At 39.6% G+C, this 24090-nt stretch overlaps 1 protein-coding gene across 1 annotated transcript in view; it reads left to right on the top strand.

The window, feature by feature from the left end:
• The window catches only part of ATP13A5 (ATPase 13A5), a 106157-nt gene that overhangs the window by 69895 nt on the left and 12172 nt on the right, over positions 1-24090 (top strand). The window contains exons 20-27 of the mRNA XM_072807858.1: positions 882-1007; positions 2104-2183; positions 4604-4646; positions 6741-6850; positions 10110-10206; positions 12405-12477; positions 20644-20818; positions 23503-23705. Coding sequence (XP_072663959.1) covers positions 882-1007; positions 2104-2183; positions 4604-4646; positions 6741-6850; positions 10110-10206; positions 12405-12477; positions 20644-20818; positions 23503-23705 — 907 coding nt within the window. The remainder of the gene's footprint in view (positions 1-881; positions 1008-2103; positions 2184-4603; positions 4647-6740; positions 6851-10109; positions 10207-12404; positions 12478-20643; positions 20819-23502; positions 23706-24090) is intronic.

Raw genomic sequence — 24090 nt, 5'->3', positions numbered from 1 at the left:
ATGGAATGCTTTAAGCATACCTTTGTTGGCTATTTTGCAATGGGGGTTGCAAAGGGAAGGATGTATCGCCTAGCCTCCCACATCAAAATATTTTTCTTCCCAACACAATGCTTTCACATCCCTAAAATGGATCTCTCTAGTGAAAAAAACGTTCTTGCCTTCTATACTATTTGTACTCAGAGTCCTAGACTAATGTAATGTAAGGAACTCTGAAAAATGTTGCATGAAAAACATGTATGATGATCAGCTATCAATATGATGGGCTGAGCCAAGTGGGTCTAGAATGCAGTGACAGGACACATTGATGGGTGGAGGGTAGGACCGAAAGGGTTTCAGCAAAGGAGTTGAACTGGTGCAATGGAAAATAAGGTATGCAGGAGGAACTGGGAACCACGAGGTCACCTGTTGAGGTGGGGAGAAGGCAAGTACTATAAGGAATAGGCCCGAAAGAAGGAGTCTGCCTATTTTAAAGGGAAGAAATTGGGGCATGATGTATGATGAATGAATGGTAAAAGATCTTAGGAAATAAAAACCTGCATGAAGAAGAGAAGAAAGAGGAGAGACGAATGTTATCTAATCTTCCTTGGAATCACTAACTGGTACCTTGGAACATTTCCTTAGTAGACATACATCACTGTATTATGTCCTAAGACAGGATCTTGAGCATTATGTTGTCAACATCTTATATGTTCATATAATTTGGGGAGGACATTTTGAGTGTTTCCTTCATCTGAGTCTAAGTTCCATGGACAAATTACACATTATGCGTTTGCTGGCCCTCTCCCTGTTATGTAACTTGAACGAACTTCCTTTCATAAAACATAGGAAAGCAGAGACATTCCTTAAGAACCCATGTGGAAACCATGCCCTTTTGAATTTAGGAAACCTACCTCAACATTGGGAACAGTTCAGTGCCTGATGGAACAAGAGGGAGCTGTTACCATTTTGCAATGAGTGGGAAATCATACCAAGTGATATTTCAGCATTTCAACAGCTTGCTTCCAAAAGTAAGTACTGGTGAAATGAAATGTTTTGTTTTGCTCTCAAATTAGTGAGGCAAAAAAGAAGAGAGTAGTGAAGGCGATGATCAGTGAAGTTGTCTCAGATTTGGGGAGTAAACACCCCCAAGGGGGCACTGCTCCTTCAGAAGTTGCCCAGCCCAACCTGGTCCTGCACAGGTACTTGACCCCCTCTCCAGAATCTAAGCTCTGGTACAGCTCTTCACCCCCATAGCCAGCCCGATCTCAGTCTCCCTCCATCTCTTCCTCCTCAGCAAGGAGCACCCCAAATCATTCCAAATGAGCTACCTACTTTGTGGGTCAACGTCTCTCTCTGAAAGCCACCAACTCATGCCAGGTTGAGCTCTATTCCCCGTCCTGTCAGGATTCTTAAGTTACAGCAGCAGGAAACAAAGGCCCCATGGTTTATTTTCAAAACCATTTGTTATCTTGTCCTCTGTGTGTCTATTTAAAAATAGTGCTGTGCAGGGTTGTACTGTCAGTGTGAAGGAGATAAGTGGAGCACAAGCTGAGGGCAGCAACCATCTGTTAGCAGTTTCTTGAAAATTTGCCTTACCAGTCAAGGACCATTGAATCTAGACCCCAGAGGCTCCTAGAAAGTTGTTAGTGCAGTTCCTCCTTGAGGAGATGGGGCAGCTGAGACTCAGAGAGGTTAGGTCCCTTGTTGAAGGTTTGCCCACCTACTTGGACCAGGGCTGAGAATAGAACTTTGTTCTCTACTCCTCATCTATTGCTTTTCCTCTACCTATGCTGCAATTGTAGAGATGGTGTTTAGTAAAAAGAACTTTATTTCCTCAAGCATTTTTGTCCCATATTTTCTACCACTTTCCAGTTATTAACTCAAGGTTATCCCATCTCAGAAAGATGGCCTGGAAGGAGGTCATAATGTTGTGATGGGGGATGAAAGTGAAAGTTGAAGAGTAAAGCGTTGAGTCCCCTTTCTCCTTGTCCTGACATTTGGGTTAATGACACACCGCCCAAGGCTGTATTCAAACGATGGCCAGGAATGATTTTCAGGGCTGTTCTTTTATTTAAGAGGTGTTCTTCATCCTGATATTATTGCAATAGTTGTTGTTCTCTTTAGATTCTGGTGAATGGAACCATTTTTGCAAGAATGTCACCTGCACAGAAATCTAGTCTTGTCGAAGAATTTCAGAAATTAAAGTAGGTATTATTGCATGAAAGGAGAATGTATTCACTGTCTATTGCTGTGTAACCAATTACCTCTGAATTTAGTAGCTTAGAATAACACTATTTATTATTTTTCATTCCTATGGGTCAGAAATCCAGGTGTGCTTAATGGAGTCTTCTGTCTTGGGGCCTCTCACAAGTCTGCAGTGGGGTGTCTACAGGACTGCAGCTCCCTCAGCGCTGCAGGAGGAGAGCCTGCCACCAGCCTCCCTCTCATGTTGTTGGCAGGATTTAGTTCCTTGTGGGTGGTTGGGTAAGAGCCCCAGTTTTCCATTGGCTGTTGGACAAAAGCCACCCGCAGTTCCTTGCCACACAGCTCATTTCATAAGGCAGCTCACAGTCTGGTAGCTAGCTTCCACAAGAGTGAGCAAGCAAGAAGAGCAAGTGAGAGAGAGGTATCACCATTTTTTATATTCTCATCTCAGAAGTGATATCCTATCACTTTTGCTGTATTTTCTTTATGAGAAGCAAGTCACTAGTGCAGCCCACAATCAAGGAAGGGCTTTATACAACATTATGAATACTAAGAGGTGGCAGTAACAGAGAGCCATTTTGGAAGCTGCCTACCCCAGACAGAATTTCTTCTGTGGCCTGTACAGCATAACTTAAATGAAAATTCTCAGCTTGAACATGGAGAATAGAAAAATAGGGACTTGTATAGTTCAGAACAGGAAAAATGGAGAAGTGTGTGAGTTGTCCCCTGGAATTATTTGAGATTAGTCCATTAGAAGATATGTGAATGATTTCAGGTCCTCCAGGAAAGAGGTGGAGAGATATTTTCACTGTATCTGGCCCTGGCAGGGGTTTTGGTATAGAAGCCAAAGTTAAAAAAAAAAAAAAAAAAAAAGTCCTTCCTTCCATCCCTTAAAAATATAGATGACCAGGTCACATCAGTATGAAGTAGTTTTTGAGACCAGACCTACCTACAGCTTTCTAGGAACATTACAATGTCTGGGCTATAGATTTCTGGAAAGTGAAAAGGAAAGGGGAATGGTGAAACTTCACTTAACTGATGATAAGCAGTAGGTAAAACCAGGAGACTGCCTTTCACTATTATTTTTTGTTGCCAAAGCATTTTTTAGGGAAGTTTTAAGAAACTGCCTATCAAATCCCATAATGCCTTGAGGCTGGGTTAGTAACTGGTGTCTAAAATGACTATTTCACTTACATGGTCATTATATGATAGTGGCTGAGGAAAGTAATTTTACTCTTCTCAAAAGCCTAAGAAATTTTGCCAATTTATATGCTTACTTTTGAAAAGCTATATTCCCCTAAAGAAAAATCAATTCAGGAAGATAGATGTTGCCTCAGAATGAACTGTCTTCTCAATTTCCCCATCTTACACCTCCTGCCTTTATCCCTGGCAATGCACATAAGGCTATCCGAGTTCTCGCCTGCATTCAGGGAACACTAACACATTTAAGATTCTTCGTGTGATGTAAAGACTAAACATGTGCTTTAAGCTTGAAGAAAGGAAGCCACTTTAGCAAATGTGCATAGTCATGACGTGCACGTGAGCACATGAAACATCCACAGGGGGATCTTCATGTATAATAGCCAAATACTAGGTCGAACCTCTTGAGTTTATTTACATTTGATCATTTTTGACTTATAAAAATGACCATTTCTTATATGCCAACTAGTAATAAGGAAATTGTCTGAGAACTTCGTTTTTTGCCTGTATTGATTTTGTTATTTTGTGTGTTTTTGGCAAATTGTCCTTGAGCCTTTAATAGTATTGCCGTTAATCAATACCTATGGTGTATTAGTTACCTATAAGAGAAGACAGAGTGTGTCCTGCATCAGAAATTCCTTTTCTTTGTCAATAGCTTTATATTTGCTCTTCTGTTTATGTTGCTGTCTTTGCACATCAAACCAGTATCGATGGGGAGCATATTATCTCCTATTACTCCAGGATGCATCAAGATTATATGTCTCTGTCTCTGGTTCTATCTGTTCAACCATTTCCCAAGTGTTTCTCCTCCTAGTGTATACTAAACTCTAAACTCTCAATGACGTCAGCCCCCAAAACACAGATGGATTAGGTTATATCTGTGTGTTAGGTGTGGGAAGTGCTGTGATTATGGCTGCACGTTCTTAAGCTTAGTCCTAGTCGATACAGTCACCCAGGACTTCTTTTGAAATGTGTGATCATCTTGGTGGATGTCTTTGGCAGAATCACTATCACTTCTGTGTGATTGAAACAATTTAAATAACACAATGGCCTTATTCCTCCGGGAATATTTCTCTCCAAGTCATTTTCCATCAGCCTCATTGCATGTGTGTTCAAGACACACACACATACACACACACATCACATGTGAGTTGGTTATGATGGAAATTATACAAGTGAGGCATTAAGGCATTAACTTCTCTCATGCTTTCTCCTGCAGTTACTATGTGGCCATGTGTGGAGATGGGGCTAATGACTGTGGGGTAAGTAGAAATTACTTCAACCAATGCAGGCAGTTCCCTACTGTCCCTCTTGAGGGCCCCACAGTTCCCCAGGGTGTGTCTCCTCACCCCTGTGCCAGGAATCGCTTCATCAGTTGGCTGTTTATATCCCCCCACACACCTGAGTGTGGGCTGGATGCCAAGAAGAACAAAGTCAGATGAGCCACTTCTGCTGTTTTCTGACAACTCTCAGAATAAAAAAGACAAGGAAAGTTCAGACCCAGAAGGGACTTTACAAGATGAGCTGGTTTAAATCTCTCGTGTTATTGATACAAGAGTGAATCTCAGGGATGTGAATTCTTTTTTTTTTCTTTTCTTCCATTTTATTTTATTTTTATTTATTTATTTTTACTTTTTTATTTTGTCTGAAGTCACAACTGGTGAAGGCTTAGTGAAGAAAACATTTGAAATGGATGATTTAAAGTTTTAATTATATATAAACTACATTTTTTTTTCCTGCCAAACTTCTCTAGGGTTAGTTTCTAAAAGTTGGCTTTAACCACAAATCCTTACCATCAGTGAACTCATAGACCAAACTACTTGGCCATTACAAACTATAGCAAGCCTACATTAATGATTCTCAGCAGATGACTTCCCATTTACAATAGAAGGCAGCACATGTTTTAGATTCTGGTTTTTTTTTTTTTTTTGAGATTTTATTTATTCATTTGAGACAGAGAGAGAGAGAGAGAGAGAGCAGCGGGGAGAGGCAGAGGGAGAGGGAGAAGCAGACTCCTCGCTGACCAGGGAGCCTGACTTGGGGCTTGATCCCAGGACCTGAGATCATGACCTGAGCCAGAGGCATCTGAGCCACCCAGACATGCCTAGATTCTGAGTTTTGAAGATATGTTGAAACAGTAGACTACCTTTAAGATTTTTCTAAATAAGAAAATATTTTCAGTACAAAATTTTTAGTACAAAACTGAAGAGGATTGCTTTGTATTTCCAAAGACTGTTAGATACTTAAGATCTAGGTAGCTGTTTTACTTTCTTTTTTTACATGTTTTCTTCAAAGTATTGTGAAAAACTGTGCTCACATTTAAAGATCTATTATAAATTTTTCTAACTTACACTTCATGAGAAGCCAGTTGTTAATCTACTCTTCAAAACCTAAAATGAGTACCCATTCCCATAGTTATGTAGAATTTATAACAAAGGAAATAAATATGTTAAAAAGGACATAGTCTCTGCCTCCTTAAAATTCATTATCTGGTTAGGGAAAGAATCACACATCATATTAACCCAAACATAAAGTAGATGGCCCTAAAATATGTAATAGAGAAACAAAATACTAAGAGAGAAAAGAGGAAGAAGGAAATATTCTAATATTTACTGAACAGAAATTTAGTATGTACCAGCCATGGTAACAGATACTTTGCAGTGCTACAGAACTATAGAAATGTGAAATCCCATTTTATGGTCATCCAATTCTTGTAGGATCAAGAAGTCGCTGACCTGCTTATTAGCCACTGTCAGCTCTGTGACTCTCTCGGCTGCTTCTAGTCTTGGTGACAATGAATTCACCTTTATTTAGTGAGGCAACACATGTCCTAGAATGATCTGCGACTCATATGATCTGGTCCCTGTCTGCAGTGAAGATGCTGTACTTCATCCTAGCAGTTAGCCCGTAGTCTAGATCAAGCCACCAGGAAAAGGTGAGGGTTAGATATCTTCTCCTTTTGTTCATGAAGATGGCCTGCTGAGTGATAAGAACCGATGGGGGAGGCCCTCACAAATGTCTACTCAAATGCTATTATCTTTCTAGTGGATTTCTTGAATAAGTGCTTCCATTTTCTTATCACATCTACATCCCACAACCAATACACACACATGGATGTGAACACACCCACCACTCTTCTACCTCAGGGTCATTATTTAGCTGGTACCTCTTTATTGATGACTTTCTGGATCAGGAGAGGGAGGGTACTCCAAGTGAAGGGACAGCATAAACACAGTCTTCGGGCTGAAAGGTTACAGTGTTATAAACTCAACAATGTGAAGAATTGCTTCATGGTGTTTGAAGAGTTACAGCCTGACCCAAGGAGTCCTGAGTATGATGTGGATTTATCATTCTAGGCTTTGAAAATGGCTCATGCAGGCATTTCACTGTCAGAGCAGGAGGCATCGGTGGCTTCCCATTTCACGTCGAAAATGGCAAACATTGAGTGTGTGCCTCAGCTCATCAGGTAAGCCACTACTTCCCCTTCCACCCCCATGACCAAGAGGCTCATTGTCTGACTCGGGACAGAATTCAACCATAATTTAAAGTGATAAATGTCACAACAGAGGTATGGGGTAAAGTGCTATCAGAGCACTAATCAAAGAGCCATTAGTACTGGTTGGAAATGCTGGTAAAAGCCACCAAAAAAGTGACTTTTGCTGAGGCTTATAGGGTAAAAGCCTATGTCATGGGGATAGTTGAAAGGTAGGGTTGATATTAAAAATCCAGTTGCCATTTCTTACTTCTCCTCTCCCTTATTTTATATGTCAGGTACATACTGGAAACTTCCTCCCTGGGATTGGTGTGGGTGAGGAAGCATGAAGGGAATGTTGCATCAGATAGCTTCCCCAAATACTGTTACATTTCCAAGATACAAATCAGCAAATATCCCAAATGATCCCATGAAAGACTATGATAGAGGGAAGGGGAAGGAATTAAAAACTTGATTATTTTCTCAGTATAGCTCCCTCACTCCACTCTATTCTCATTGCTGATTTTGACTCTACTCATATTTGAAATGTAGTGAAGAATAAAATGTTAGGTTTCATCTTCTTTTTCACAAACCTTATTCCCCTGTAGCTTCCTAAAATACCATGGGGAATCTTCCATCTATCTTCATGACCAGTCTGAAAGAGATCACAAAAACTTGAAATTTATTTAAAACGGATGACGGTGAAGTTCTCCAGCATGCCCCTTGGTGTGTCTGTGTAGCTGAATGGGCAACTACTAGTGGGAATCACTCACCCAACAGTGCCACTCTTGACATTCCATGCCTGTGTCTGGTTGTGAAGCAGGGACACCTTGACACATCCCCCTGATCTCAGAGGGTGTGTACCTGTGTTCTTCTGCACCCCGAAACATCAGCACCTCCAGAGAAGCTCTTCCTCCTATTCCTGTGTTCTCTTGTCCTTAAAGCCCTGAGAAGCTCAAAGTGCTTTGAACTCTTTCCCTTCTTCACCTGTAGCCTAGCGGGCATTGTGTTTTACTGGTTTTGTCTTTCAAGACTCCCTCCAAGCCCTCTCCCTACTCTCTCTTCTACAGCTTTAACTCCGGTTCATAGCATGACAACCACAAAATGAGAGTGCCCAGGACCCTCTCTCTAGGTCATGTTTTCCATCATCAACACAACTCATGGAGCTTTTTAAAATATTGTGCTTGGAAATGTGTGCAGTGGAGGAAGGTTGAAACAAATCTTTGCCTTGGTTCCATAAAGGTACAGATATAGCTCAAGCCAGGAAGGAAGGTTTCAGCAGGGGAGCTGGAACTTGAAGGATGGATGGTATGTGTGTAAACAGGAAGGAGATGGGAGGATACTCCAGGTGGAGGAAGTGGAGAGCCATGTTTAGAAACGGGGTTTTAACTGGAGAGTTAACAAGAGCCCAAGAGCCCAGTTGGGCTAGGAGCCTTCTCAGGTAGAAGTTATGGAAGGTAAGCAGGATTGGCAGGTGTGAAGGGAGTTTAAACTCTTGGACAGTTGCACAAAGTGCCTATTTGACCCATCCAAAAGGCAGTGGCATTTGAATTTCAGATGCTCTGTCTCACACATGTGGCCTAATGCATTTGTGAGTGTGATGCAGTGTTTTAAGATCCAAGTCATGATGTAAAATTTCTCCAGTGGCAGATGGTTTAGTAAGATTTCAGGGTAGAAGCTCTTTGCTTTTATACTTCATAGATTCATAAAAATTAGATATGGTTCAGTTCTGTTAGGCTCATTTTACCCTTGCCATCTTTGATGCATGCTTATTCCTGAGAAAACATCCTCCAGAGGGGCAATGAGGTACATTTTTAGATGCAGAGGCCCACAGGTTTTCATGTGTATCCTTTGAAACATGGTTGACTTGTTGCTCTAGTTGAAGCCCTTTATGACAAGGACTGCACCTTAGTCATTTCTGTATTATTGTGCCCAGTACTAAGCTGGATACATCAGAGCATTCAATGAATATTTGTGGAATGCATCAATAAATGAGTTAGCTTCTTAAAATTCATAATCATTAAGAATAGTGGTAATTTTGGAGGCCAACACAAACCGCCTTTATGTCTTCCTCAGAATAGTTTTTTGTACTTTCCCTTGAATCTGGGTGTTTTCATTTTTCTGGAAAGGTACACAAAAAAGGATAAAGAGGATGAAACCACAAAGTTTGTGTGAGAAAACGGTCCAGACTTCACATGGTTGCCCTTCCTCAGCTTGTCTGCTCCTCCACTCTCTGTGTGGAAAACAAATGGCTGTGTCTCACAGCCTGGTAGAAAACATCTGGCCTGCACATCCTGGCCTGTCTCTCCCAAATCTTCTCATCAGGCCTGAGGCAAAGTGGTTACTAGTTTGGCTTTAAGAGTTTCCTTCTCGGGTACCCCTTCCGTTGACAAAGTCTTTGAGCAGCACAGATGTCCATGCCACCAGGGAGGACGTGGGCTGCCCCCCAAGTGAATTTGCTTCTGCTTTGACAAGAGCAGTCTACAGAAGGGGTTGTTTGTCACATTTCCCACTCCTCCATCGCAAGCTCCTTCCCCACACTATCTTCTTTATCAGTCATCACCCACCATAGAACCAAGCCTCAGTTAAGGGAATAACAAACAGCTCAAACAGAATTTTTTTCAAAGAGGAGAAAATACTTACTTTTTAACCTGCAGTTTTTACTGTTGTCTTTATGTTTTTTGAACTCCACACCAGCTCAGATTATTACCATAGGTTCTTCCTGGAGTATTGGAACCAACAAATCCCCATTCATCTCATATGTTGGAGTCACATCCACACTGTGCACAAATGCCTGCCCTTTAGTTTGAAGTTCCTGTGGGACTCCAAACATACACAGTTCTGTTCTCAGAAGCAAGTGTTGTTAGGACGAGACGAGTCACAATCGAGTCAATGCTTGACATTTTGCACCTTATCATGATGTGTTATGTTTATAATATCTGTGTTAATCTTTTTAATTCACTGAAAATAAAGACTATGCCTAATTCATTTATATCCTCCATGACTCTAAGCAGAATGCTGGTACCTCATCAGCTCTAAATAAATGTGTGTGTATGACTCAGTGAGTGAGGTCATGATTGAAGCAGAGGATGAATGAGCAAATGAGCACTTCAATAAATAATTGAGAGGATGAATCATTGATTAAGTGAATGTATATCAACAAGCTATTAAACTTGAACTCTGTTTGAAATATAAAAGAGACTGGGAGATGTATATCATGCATAACCAGTTATTTTTATTTTTTCTCAAACAGAGAAGGCCGAGCTGCTCTGGTTTCATCCTTTGGGGTATTTAAATACTTGACCATGTACGGCTTAATCCAGTTTATTGGTACATCACTGCTCTATTGGGTATGAACCTAAATAATTTATTCCCAGTTTTAATTGCATTTACATCCTTGGTTTATTCTTTGGGGCGTGGTTCCTACACAGGATTTAATGTTTTATAAATAAATGACATTTCTCGAATTAGATGTCTGCAAACTTGGGAACTTGGCATAAATGCACATGACACATGGAGCTAGAAATAAGGAGCTAGGGATCAGTTTTCTAGGAGTGTTGTTTTTTTTCTAGATAACCTGAGACACTTGACCTCTTCAAGCATCTATTTCTTTACTTGGAGTATGAAAAGAGCTTCAGAACAGCCTAAATATAAGTGAGCAGGAAATGCATCAGTCTCCAACTATGGAATATTTTTGACAAAAGACTAAGAAGAGATAAAAAAGAAAAAGAAGTATTTGAATTTGACCTTGAAGGACTCAAAAACTAGAAAAGCTCCCATATTAGAACTTTACTCCTGAACCTGCCCAGAACTTACACACTTAGACATGTCATTAGTAAAGGATTTGCATTTAAAAATTTTTTAAAAGGACTTCTGAAATTAAATGATAAAAATAATCATTTAAAAACCAATTAGCTATATGGAAGAAATATGTATAAGTTGAAAGTAATCTTCATTATTTCAGTCATAACTTGCTTAAAAGTGAAAAGATCTAACAGGCTCAGGTAACACTTCAGGGAGGCAAATATTATACTGTTTTTCTAAGACATTTGAGAGATTAAAGAAAGGACCATAGGACTCTAGCATCTGGTAGGCAATTGCATGCAAAAATCACACATGGAGGGCTAAGGAGTAACCAGGTGGATAGAAACAGGAACTGGGTTGAGAATTGGGAAACCTAGATTCAAGTTCTGCTTCTATAACTCAGAACGCATTAGATCTCATCCTTGGCTAAGTCTTTATGTGCCTCTGGGAGGTCAGGATGGTGGATTTCCAAAGTTCTTCATTGTTCTAGGAAAGCTGTTTCTAGAACAAAAACTAAGGCTGCCTTTGAAAATTTATCCCTGTTCCATTTCATCTGTGTATGTATAACTATACCGTTCTGAGAGAAGAAAGAAAGGATATGAGGGGAAAAAAATGTAAAGAAGACAGAAAATTGGAGGATGAGAACCTTGGGGAACCATTTATGGAGGATGAGGAACAATTTTGTCTTCTGAAAAATATGAAAGACTTCACAGGTCCAAAGTCTTCATGAATAGAGTTGTGTCTACGCAGAGATAGGACACTCTGCAGCCATTCATTCTGATGGTCTAGACCTGAATAAGAGTGTCCCCCGCAGACCTTTGATCAGAAACTTCAGGGCCTTGGGTCCACACTCAAAATCCAGAAATATTTCTCATTTACATAAATGTCTCAAATGGTTCAGACCAGGTCATAATTTAGTGCTTAGTCAACAGCTATGAAGCAGAGAAACAGAGTTGGCTGCAACAGGGATTGCAAAGCAAGTTCCTGGAGGTAACAAGTTGACTTTTACATATGACTCCATAAACATGAACTTCAAACAAGCTCTGTGTCTACACAAACCTTATAAAGTCAAGCATACCAGACTGAAGTCTGAAATGGGCTTACTTGGGGTAGAGGTGTTCAGTTTGTGAAAATGAACGGACCCCAAGAAAACAAAATTGTGTTCTCAATCTATGGTTAAGGATGGAAAGAAATACCTGTTGAATGATTTGAGGCTTGGATTTCAAAATTTTAAACTTGGCGTTCCCCATGGGTATCTTATGTGGAGAATTCAACTGTCCAGGCTGAGACTCCAGCTGCCAGATTACTGTGGCCCAACTGATTAACTCTTGTTGCTAATATAGAATTAAGTTAAACACTGGGAAAATCATGATCTGGTTTTGTTCTCTCCAATGAGATGCTAAAGATCACAGGTAAGTTATTTCCTTTTTAAAGAGGAAATAAAATAACTGTTGCTTTCTGATTACTTTCAGAAGGAGTTTTGGCAATGATAACAATGGCAGATGCAACACTTGTATTTACTTTATTTTTCAAGACTTATTTATTTATTTCAAGATAGAGAAAGAAAGAGAGCGTGGAGAGGGGGAGAGAGAGAATCTCAAGCAGACTCTGCTGAGCATGGACTGCAAGGCGGGGCTCAGTCCCAGGACCCTGAGATCATGACCCGAGCCAAAACCAAGAGTTGAACACTCAACCAACTGAGCAACCATGTGCCCCCTTGTAGTTACTTGTATTTCCTTTTCAGCAACTACAGCTCTTTGGGAATTACCAGTATCTTATGCAAGATGTAGCCATTACCTTGATGGTCTGTTTAACAAGTAAGTGTTTTAGTAAACAGAATTATTTGTGTTTATCCATGGCATTCTAGAAATGCTCACACAAATCAAAGCTTCTGAAAAGATGCACCTTTATTACTAAAACCACATTACCTGTGAGTTTTTTGAAAGAGGTGTTTGGAGCAAGTTGAGGCTTGAAGTCCTTAGATTTGGCACTAAAATATCCTGAAAGCAGATAGATCTTAGCCTCATAAAATGGTCAATGTATTCTGAGTTTTTCATAGGTGTCTGTCTTGCACATAGAAAAATGTGCAAGAAATCTAGAAATGGAAATCTTTAAAACTCAAAGGTCACTTTCCATTATTCAGCTATACTTCGCATTGACATGAAACCAGATTTTTGCTAGGCCTTTGACATGTGAGAACAAATGCTAGCATTTAATTCTAGGAATTCTCTCAAAAGCAAGGTATGGCTCACAGTAGCTATTGCTCATTTCCTTCCTTTGAGATGACACTGATAAAGAATTTCCCATCAAAGAACTTGGGGCTTTATACTAACTCTTAATAAGTGAGAAAGGTGACTGCCTCAACAGAGGGCAAAGAAAAAGAATGACATAGTCATCTCTTTTCCTTGTTCAACAATAGAAGTGTTATGAAAACACATAAAACATCAGGTAATGCAGGATATTAATAACCTTGAGAATTTCATGTAACATCTTAAAACATGAAACTGATATTGAAGTCATTTATTACATCAACCCCAAGACAGAAGTTACCAGCATCAGAGATGTTAAGTAACAACAATTTTGATTCTTCAGGCTGAAATATATATTTGTAGTCCATTAACACATTTTTTTCTGTACGTTCTTAATAGTCAGATGACAGAAACATTTTGAATCAATGATATTGCCTTTGCAGTACTGGATATTTTTAAGCAATCTGTATGATTTACTTGTGAACATGGTCCATGATGCTTTTTTTTTTTTTAAAGCTTTTATTTATTTATTCATGAGAGACACACACACACACAGAGAGAGAGAGAGGCAGAGACACAGGCAGAGGGAGAAGCAGGCTCCATGCAGGAAGCCTGATATGGGATTCGATCCTGGGTCCCCAGGATCAGGCCCTGGGCTGAAGATGGCATTAAACTGCTGAGCCACCCGAGCTGCCCATCAATGATGCTTAAAAAGAGAAAAAAAACACCAGGAAGCTCCAGGAGCTAAGCTATCAGGCAGTGGCATGAAAGTGCAGGCATGGCCATTCTCTACCATTCCTTATCTCTGAAAGCTTTTACAAACTATTTATGAAATAATTTCCTGGTATGAAATGTCCTCATAGGGTTGTGAGGATGAGATAAAACAATACATATGACGTGTACAGCAGTGCATCACACATTGTAAGCACTCATCATAAGATGGATGATATCACCTTATACCTATTCTTTCCCTTCTTTTGAAATGACTGGCTAACTCAATGAACCCTTGAACAGAATAGGACTGCACACAAGTAGGCTGAGTAGAAATCCAAAAACATGGGTAGTAGTGTTTGGTTGGATTTTTAAAAAAGATTTTATTTATTTATTTGAGAGAGAGACAGAGGAGGCAAAGAGGGAGGGAGGGGCATAGGGAGAAGGAGAGGGAGAATCTCAAGCAGACTCTGAGCTGAGTGTGGAGCCGGATGTCAGGCTAGATGGAACTCATGACCCTGAGCTGAAATCAAGAGTTGGACACTTAACTGACTGAGCCACCCAAGTACCCCAGTGTTTGTTTTTTTTATCCTCTGCTTTCAAACCCGATTGTTTTTCTATCACTGAAAGAAAGCTCAGTCATCCCACAGGCAGACCATTTCCTGGTCAGTATCAGGTACTAAAATGATTTCATCTTTAGGCATTAATAACCTAGGTATTATAAACTAACATTTCATGTTTTCATCCAATTCAGACTTCTTCTTCCTCTAGATCAAACCTGATCTTTGAGCAAACAATGGGAGAGAAGGCCATGGTCCCTACTTTCCTTGTGTTGCCTACTCTCCACTTTTGCTTCAGGGAATCTGGGAGCAGTAAGAACAAAGGCCTTTTTACTTATATGGGGGTATTGTAGTTCTATCCTGTCAACTTCCCTTTAACATGGCAGGCATCTAAAATGTGTGTTCAGAAGTAAATTATACAAATTGCTTAAAAATATCCAACATTGCAAAAGCAATATCATTGATTCTAATTGACATGGGACCCACTGGTGGTTCTTGGGCTCTTCAGAGATTCCTGTGAATTCCTCTGGACTAGACTACTCCTTGACATGGGTAGTGCTTTCTCCCTCTGATTTTTCAGAATTCCTCTCAGCAACTGCCTTCCCGTGATATGTACTATGAAGCCTTTCTCTACTGATCTAGCCCCAGCTGATTGCCCCACTGGACAGATTCCTTCCAAGACAACTCCAGCCTGTCTAATTTCCATAGCTTCTACTTGATCTACCGGATAATAGATATAGCCTGCTCGCACTGCTGTCACCTGTCTCTTTCCTCTGATATTGCAACTGGAATGAGCAAGCCAATTTCTACCCACCAAAATTCTTCTGGTCTCTCCTGGAGTGGCTAGTTTGTCCTCCTTCATTGGGTTGGAGTGATGCTGGAAAAAAAAAACACAGTTCTTGCTACTCAACAAACTCCCTTTAAGGAATCTTTTAATGATTTCTATGGTTTTATGTATTCCGCACATAGACAATTGCTTGGAGTTAGAGGCATGTTTACAGGTGAAAGACCAGTATGGATCCCTCTGAATGAGTCAATGGAGATATGGCAGTCATCTCTCTTTCCATTCAGTTGCCATTTACCATTTATGGTCTTCAAATATGAGGCTCAGCAAGGAAAGTCCCAGACAAAAGAAAAGCCCCATTTAACATCCTCTTAGATGTGTTCATCTCCTACTGTATGTTAGACACATCGGTGCCTAGGGCATAAAAAGCCTGATCACTGAAATTTACAGTTCAGTGGGAGATTCACATACACGAATGAAGGAAATGCACATCAAAAGTAGTGAGTCCCAGAAAACAACAGGTGCTTTGGGAGTTCAGAGAAAGGAGAGATTATTTCTGAAAATCTGGGGTTAGGGAAGAGATAGCAGTGGAAGAAATAAATAAATACTAAGGATGGTTTCATGGAAGAAGTAATAACATTTGCATCAAAATAGAAAAGATGGGACAGATTTCAAAATTCTTTTCCCAAAAGAAGGGCACTTCAAATAGAATGAAGCAGCATGAGCAAGAGAAGGCTGGGGCATGAGTTTTTCAATTTGACCACAGTGTCATGTATGTGAAAGGAAACAGCAGGAGATAAAATGTGAAGAGGTGAGTTGGGTCAGATCACAGAGCTTGGCTTTCAGGTTGAGAACTGTTGACATTCATCTGTGAATGTTAGTAAGTCATTGACAATTGGACCATCAGTGTCAAATCACTCTCACCAAGGTACCTGCCTTTCTGGGTTCCCAGATTAGGGCTTTTGACTTCAAGCCTGAATTAGTATGGGACAAAGACAACACCATCATGTATTTAATTTATTTACATACTTGCTTATCTGTATACACCTTGTCTTGTTCCCATAAAATTTTGTGGCAACACAAAGGCAGCTAATAAAACAAGATATAATATATTAAAGGGAAATCAAGGAGGAAAGTAAAATGAAGTCGGGGAAGTCAATTAAGAAAATGTACATCTCAAAGCACAATTTGACCCTAAGAAGTGCAGAAGCCATTCTGAAAAGAATTTGCTCTAGCTGCATCTCTACTCTTTTTAACACAACCTACTCAAATTAGATCAGGAAAATAGAAGTAGGGGGATGTTTAAGAATATAATTCTCAAAAAAAAAATCTAAGAATAGAAACTCAGAAGCACTAGGGGCGAGGACAGGACTAGAACACTAAAGAATAGAAAACAGAGGCCACTTTTTTTTTTTTCCCAAGAGACCATCTTATCACTTTCTTCTTCTTTCTATTCTTACTGTTTTTGTGTGACTTCTACTCATTTGCCTTGCAAATGACCCTAAATGGTGACTCTACTATTGAATATCCATAACCTTTCTGTTTGCCTTTGCACAGCTAATTAGCTCAGCCTTTCAGTGTCTCCTTTGCAAATATTTTGGAGAGAAAATTCATTGACCCAACTTCTGTAAAATGTCCACTTCTAAGCTAGTCATTTCTGTAAATAAAGATGAGGTCATGTAATTTAGCTCTATTTAGGCCAACTACTTCAGCATATGGAAGGAGGCAGTGTCCAGAGAAGAAGACTGTAGGAGGAAACCCATCCATTATATAAATGCCTCTCTTACATAAATTTCATCAGTGCTTCAAAGACTCCCCACCTTTTTTGGGTCTTGGTCCCTTTGGAGACTCTCATGGAAGATATAGATCTTTTCACCTTCAAAATCTCATGAGGCACATTCAACAGTTTGCATGTAGTTTAGGTGAGTTCAAGAGCCTTTGGAAATTTGATGAACATGATTTCAAATGTCCTCAGTATAAAGCAAGCCAACTATTTAGAAGAAGCACATGTACATTATATCCAAATGATGCTGAACAATTAAAAAGTATACTTTGACAATAAAAATTTGCAACTGCTAAGAATTCCTACATAGCAGGCCCTGTACCAGGTTCAGTGAGGGACAGAAAGTGTGATGAGACAGGGTTTCTTCCCTCAGGTTGCTCACGGTCTACTGAGTGCATGTGCAAATGACTGGATTTGATGCAAGACATCCTCACTACATAGCAGTAAAATGAGTAATGGGCTATAGAAACTCAGAGGAGGGAATGATTAATTCTGAATGAAATATAACACTTCACAAGCTTACATTACTCTGCATGCAACATGATAGCATATATCATCACCATTTTAAGGAAACCTGGACGATTCGGAGAAGTTCTGGCTGCTGAAAATAACATACTCAAATTTTAAGGCTCCTCATATCCTTTTTAATTTACAAAATCCACACCACTTCAATGTGCTGTAGAGCAGAGAATGAGGGGCTTTATAATTAGACAGATATATTACCACCCTGTTGCTCACAAACTGTGGGTCTTTAAATAGGGACCCTACTTCTCTGAACCTGTTTCTTCACCTATAAAATAGAGATGAAATATCTATTTTGCATTGCTTTTTTCGGAAAATGGTGTTGTTTTGTTTTGTTTTGTTTTGTTTTAATTTTGAGAGAAAGTGAGTGGCTGAGAGGGTCAGAGAGAGCATGGTAAGGTAGGAGTGGGGAGAGAATCCCAAGCAGGTTCCATGCCCAGCGGGGAGCCTGAGGTCACAACCTGAGCCAAAATCAAAAGTCAGATCCTTAACCAACTGAACCATCCAGGTGCCCCTTGCATTGCCTTTTAAAGAAATAATGTTTATAAGACACTTAGCATTGTCTATGGAACATGTCAGGGGCCCTAAAATCCTGGCCATTTTTTTATAATCAGATATGCAGATTCTTGATTAGAAAACATCAGAATTTCTAATATGGAAAAAATTAAAATATTCATTATGTAAGGACTCTCCATCAGTCAGCTGTTGCCACAATAACACTGTATAACAAACCTCTCCCCAAAACTCTGTGATTTATAATACCCACTCTTTGCTCTGTGGATAAACTGTCACTCAGCTGATCTGGGTAGCTGAATCTAATCAGCTTTAGGATGTAGATCAGTTGGTCTTGGTCCAAGCTATGGGTTTTATTCAGGTCTGCTCCACATTTTTCATTCTGGGGCCAGGCTGGAATGACAGACTTGGGCATGCTCTCATTGCGATCACAGAGTGAGCCTGGCCATGCAAACAGGCCTCAAACTTCTGCTAACATCTCTTTGGCCTGAGAAAATCTCACAGTGAAACCAAAATTAAAGAGTAGTAAAGTGTACTCTACCACAATGAGGCCAATAATTCAATCTAATACAGTCTCTGGGTAAAAGAAAAGTCAGAAACTCAGTGAGCACCTGAGAAAGAGAGGAGAGGTAGATACAAATGCACAGAGATACAATTATACCTCCCTCCATCACCCACAGCATCTTCATGTTCTCTGTAGCCATCTTCTTCCTTGAGATAGGAAAGTGGAAAGAACTCTAAGTACTGCAACCTCTGCCTTCTGTGGCCCCAAAGCACAGTCTGTCTTGACAACAGGCCACATTGTGTGCCCCTTCCTTGCATGCCATGCAATGATTTCTCAGACCAACTACCCAGAACAAGGCCAAACGTCACAAGTTAAGGGCACAGCCTCCTTAAGACTGCCCTTTCTTCAGACCTCAGCCATAAGTTCGGGCATCCCACTTGTACTTCTGACCAGCTGGCTGCAAATTTGGGGGTTCTCATTCTCCCTTCAATTTTAGTAATTCGTATCAATGATTATAGTTTTATTGTAGCACAAGGATATAAATCAGAGCCAGACAAAGGGAAAGACACACAGGGTGAAAACTGGTGGAAGGATCCCATGGTGGGAAGATCCTAATACTTTCATTGTCCTCTTCCTGGGGAGTCAGTTTCCCTTATCTTCCTGGCACATCCACGTGTGGCACAAAGCAGAGTATTGCCAAACAGGGAAGTTTACCTGAACTTTGGTATCTTGTCTAGAGTTTTTATTGGGTTTTCCTTACATACACATGATTTGTTGAATCATTGGCCATGAAGTTGATCCCAATCTCTAGCTTTTTTGCAGCATGGTCAGCTCCATATTGAGTCATCGCTTTATCACTAATTTTCTTCGGGCCCATCATCTATCCTCTTGTTCATATAAACCATCAGGGCTACCATGTATAAAAAGACACTCCTATAAACTCAAGAAATCCCAACACTTTAGAGGATACATCCCAGGAACTGGGAATAAAGGTCAGCCAAATTCTTTATTACCCAACCCATCTGTGCTTTCCATTGGATTTCAAGCTCTTTGGGGCATATGAGGTGTCCTCCTCATCTCTGCATACCCCAACAACCTGTAGCCTAGCATCCTCCTGGGGAAACATTGATTACATTGGTAAAGACAAAGCCTCAGATAATTATGGAGCTTTAGAGTAAATGAGTTGGAAGACTTTGGAGACCATTGAGACATTCCTAACACTTATACTTTATAGATGAGAAAATGAAGCACCAGAGATTTCATGTGATTACCCAAGAACCCATTGAGCAAACTGAAGACCTACTTTAAAGTTTATCATCCCAAACTGGATGCCTACTCCTACTGCCTTGCCCCTACATGCATGAACAGAAGCCTAAGCATATGTACCCTACTTTCTTCCTTACATCAAAGAAACCAGTGATCAGCTATAAAAAAGGGGAAAAAAGGCAACAGATATGAAGACAAGAACTGAAACATGACTATAATGTTAACCTCTGAATGTACTGTATCTAATTCCTGACCATTCCATGCTTCTTTCTTGCACTGCTCTAAACAGTAAAGTACATTCCATTTTCATCAACTTGTTAGAATATATGGCTTCTAAGAAGAATGCAGTCATCTTTTTTGTTGTGTTGTTGTTGTAATTGTTCTGTTTAATACCTGCCCATTGCCAAGCCTTTAAATTAAAAAAAAAAAACAACCCTAAGATCAAAACCATAATACATTTTAACACTCTCATCTGGAAGCAAGATTTTTTTATGAGCTATTTTTCCTAACCGGGTCTAACGTGCTCTAGCAGTTTTCCATTTATGCACTTATTCAGGATAGAACAGAACATACCTCTAGCATCTGTCCTGGTACACTGAAGTACTCAGAGAACGTTGGCTGAATGAATAATGAAGTGAGTACTTCTTTTAAAAAATACCCAGCGTATGAAGATGAGTCTAGGCTGATGCCTTTTATTCTCCTCATCTTAACTTTCCACCTTCCCACCACCGCTGAGAGAGAGATCATAGTACTGCTTTTCCATGTGGAAGGCCACCTTTTTATTGTCTATGGCATTCCTGGTCAGTCTGGTTGTTTAAAGAAAATATTTGCATCATATAATATGGTAAATTTATTATTTACAAGATTTTTAAACCTATTACTTTTAATTTCTGAAGGTGAAACAAAAGTATGGGAGAGGTAAAGTCCGGTAGCACTGGATATGTACCTAGGCAATGTGCTTACCTAGATGTAAATCCTCATTTGTGTTTCCTGAATCTGAACCCTAATGCCAGTCTCGAAATAATACGCATCTCAATCTTTTATTGTCAATAATGAAATTGCAATAGTGGAAAATGCATTTGTTTTTCAGTGAGTTCAACTCATGCCTACCCGAAGCTGGCTCCTTACCGACCTGCAGGACAGCTCCTCTCTCCCCCTTTGCTGCTCTCAGTCTTCTTGAACACTTGTTTCACCTGCATTGTGCAAGTCTGTGCATTTCTCTATGTGAAGCAGCAGCCCTGGTATTGTGAGGTCTACAGATACAGGTAAAGTTCAGTTTTTTAAATTTTCCTTTCTGAAGGTGATACAATGAGTACCCAATGCGATTGTACAATTTGGTTTGCAAATACACACTAAATTTTTAATTAACAAAAGTTGTGTCTCCATACTGCAAAATACCAGTGACAGAGTAGAACACAGAACACAGTTATTGGGTAGAGTCCTGGAGTGAGCCATGTGGGTGGGAAAAGATCTTCACATTGGTTGTTGATATGTAGATCCAACCATTGGTTGACATTCCCTGGTGGTTTGGAGATCATATAGACCAGAAGTCAGCAAATATTACTTGTAGAGATCTCTATGGACCTGACAGTCTCTGCTGCAGTTATTCAATGCTACTGTTGTAGTAAAAAGCAGCCATAGACAATACAAAAAAAGGTAGGTGTGACTGTGTTCCAATAAAATTTTGTTTACAAAAAGAAGTGTTGAGTTGGATTTGGCCTGTGAACTGTAGTCAGCTGACCCCTGACTTAATAGATTTACTTAAATTAGTTTGAGTTTTAAAAATGAATGTTTAAAATATTAGTTGATGGTACCATTGTTCTTATTGCATTGAACACTAGACTCAGGGCAAGGCTCTTTACCTCCCTGGGTTTTAATTTCTTTAATGATAAATTAAGGGTAAAATGAGGTGAACTATACCAAAGATATTGAAACTTTATTTTTTATGACAAAGCTTGTCTGGCCTCCAAAAGGAAAGGCAGAAAGGATCTGCTTTTTTTGAAGGAAGGCTTGTACAACACTCCACTGTGATCCTAAAAGCAGCAGAATCCCAGGAATCAGTGAAAGATTAAAAACTTTCAAATGATGTCTAAGATAATCATTTAGATCCTAAACTCAACAATTCAAGTATTACTTGAATTCATTTAAGTAGAATTCATTTTTGCCTCAAAACCAGATTTTTCTCCTAATTGGAGCACATATACTTAGAGAAATAAAATTCAGATTGAATCCAAGAGCCAAGTTGGTATAACCCAAAGGGTGATAGCTATAGGTAGTCCTGCCTCTCTCACTAACTAATAGCTATGCCCTACTAGACCTTAACTTTCTTATCTGTGATGTAAGTATAATGGGGTACACTTTTATATTAAACTCTATAATTCAGGCCTTCTCTCTGTCTGTCCCCTTTGTGCAAAAACACTTTGTGACTACTGATTGTTTCTTTTTTTTTTAAGAGAGTTTATTTATTTATTTGAGAGAAAGTGAGTGAGAGGCAGAGCATGAGTGGAGGGTGTGGGGGCAGAGGGAGAAGCAGACTCCTCACTGAGCAGGGAGCCCAATGTGGGCTTGATCTCAGGACCCTGGGATCATGACCTGAGCTGAAGGCAGGTGCCTAACCAACTGAGCCACTCAGGCATCCTGATTATTTGTTTCATTAGTGCATTCAGCAAACATTAACTGAACATCTACCATATGCAAAGCACATTTCAGGGCTCTAGGAAATCCAGGATAATAAGATTTACATCTATTTATTTGGAGCTAATTTCATCCCTAACCAACTATAAGGTAAAAAGTTTCAAGTGGAACAAGAAAGCTGATAGAAACTAATTTGTGAGTTTGATTATTTAAAAACAATAAACATTGCAAATAGATCAATCTGGACTGAGAAAACCCATCTCTTAAATATTTTTCTGAGCAAATATTCTGTGGCATTTCTGTGTTAGGTGCTAAGGATTTGTAAATTTGAGTAAAATAATAACAAAATAAAATCAAAAGAGAAATTTCATATTCAAGGAACTCTCATCCCAGAGGCAGAAAATAGAAATATGCAAATGAATAATTGCAGAGCAATGAGCTAAATGCAGCACTAGAAGTGAGAACGGAGGGCAGTAGTTAGGCTTGCCAGTGAATTAAAGACAAAGACATTCAGATAAAGGGATGCAGAGAGAATAAGGCCCCTGATGTGTACAAACTGATACTTGAGGAACAGAAAATATTCCTATATGTTTGGAGTATAAGGAACACAGGAGAATTGGCCAAAGATAAAGGCAGGATGGCAAATTGAGACCAGAGTATGAAGGTCTTCTGAACTTGCCTGAGAAGTTGTGACTTAATTAGCAAACTAGAGCCATAGACACTCAAGCAAGATTCAAATTTAGGGACTAAATTAGTAGGCTTACATTAGTCCACAGAAGAGAAAATAACAGGGATGCCAGGGTGGCTCAGTGGTTGAGTGTCTGCCTTTGGCCCAGGATGTAATCTGGAGTCCCAGGATCGAGTCCCACATCAGTCTCCCTGCATAGAGCCTACTTCTCTCTCTGCGTCTCTCATAAATAAATAAAATCTAAAAAAGAAGAGAAAACAACATGCACAGGCACACATGTGCACAACACACCCTGCCATGCACACAGATGCGTGCGCACACATGCATACACAGGCACTCATGGTCATTTATTCTGAATTGAAAGGAACACCATAGAAAATTATCATTCAAGCCCTTCCAAGACAGGTCACTTGTTCTAAATGGAATGCTAGACAAAGAATAATTTTGACTCGTTTTAAATTTTATTTCTGCTTTGTCATTGTAAGAGGTGAACAAAATATGTCTTGGTAGTTACTGGCTGGAACAATTTGAAAGCTGAGATCTCATGGTAATGATAAATATTTTTTTACCACCACCTGGATAAAAATAGAATAAAAAATCCCATAAATACTGGTAATTCTTTTGTAGTAAATGCTTTCTGGACAGCCAAAGTAATTTCTCAACAAATGTGAGTTTGGAGAGAAATGGGACTGGAAATGCAACTCTGATTCCTGGTTCAATTTTAAGTTTTGAGAGTACCACACTGTGGCCCATCACCACCATTAACTGCATCATGGTGGCATTTATCTTCTCTAAGGGAAAGCCATTTCGAAAACCCATCTACACAAACTGTGAGTATACAAAGTTTAATTTTTCTTTTCATATTTTTTTTCCATTTCCTCACCCTCCCAGAGTTGCAACTCAGTGGTGAAAGGATGGCTGAACTCAACAAAATTGAGTGCTGAAATTTTTATTGGTTATATAATGCTGTCTTGACTTGATCTCATTCTTCTAAGTTCCCTGTCCAGTTATCCACCTTTTTCATTATTTTGTTCAGCTTTCTCCATTTTCTCAACTTTATCTTGTAATTAAAAATATAATTCTGTTTCACTTTTTTAAAAAAACATTGAGTATTGAAGGACAATTTTCATAGGGGTTAGAAGCCTGGGCAGAAACCTCCTCATTGGCAGATAAACATATGCATGCATTATTAAATGGTCTCATGAGTCCTGTCCC

This window comes from Canis lupus, chromosome 31 (genome assembly GCF_048164855.1).
Source record: "Canis lupus baileyi chromosome 31, mCanLup2.hap1, whole genome shotgun sequence".
Lineage (NCBI taxonomy): Eukaryota > Metazoa > Chordata > Mammalia > Carnivora > Canidae > Canis > Canis lupus.
This window is presented reverse-complemented; position numbering and strand designations above follow the sequence as displayed.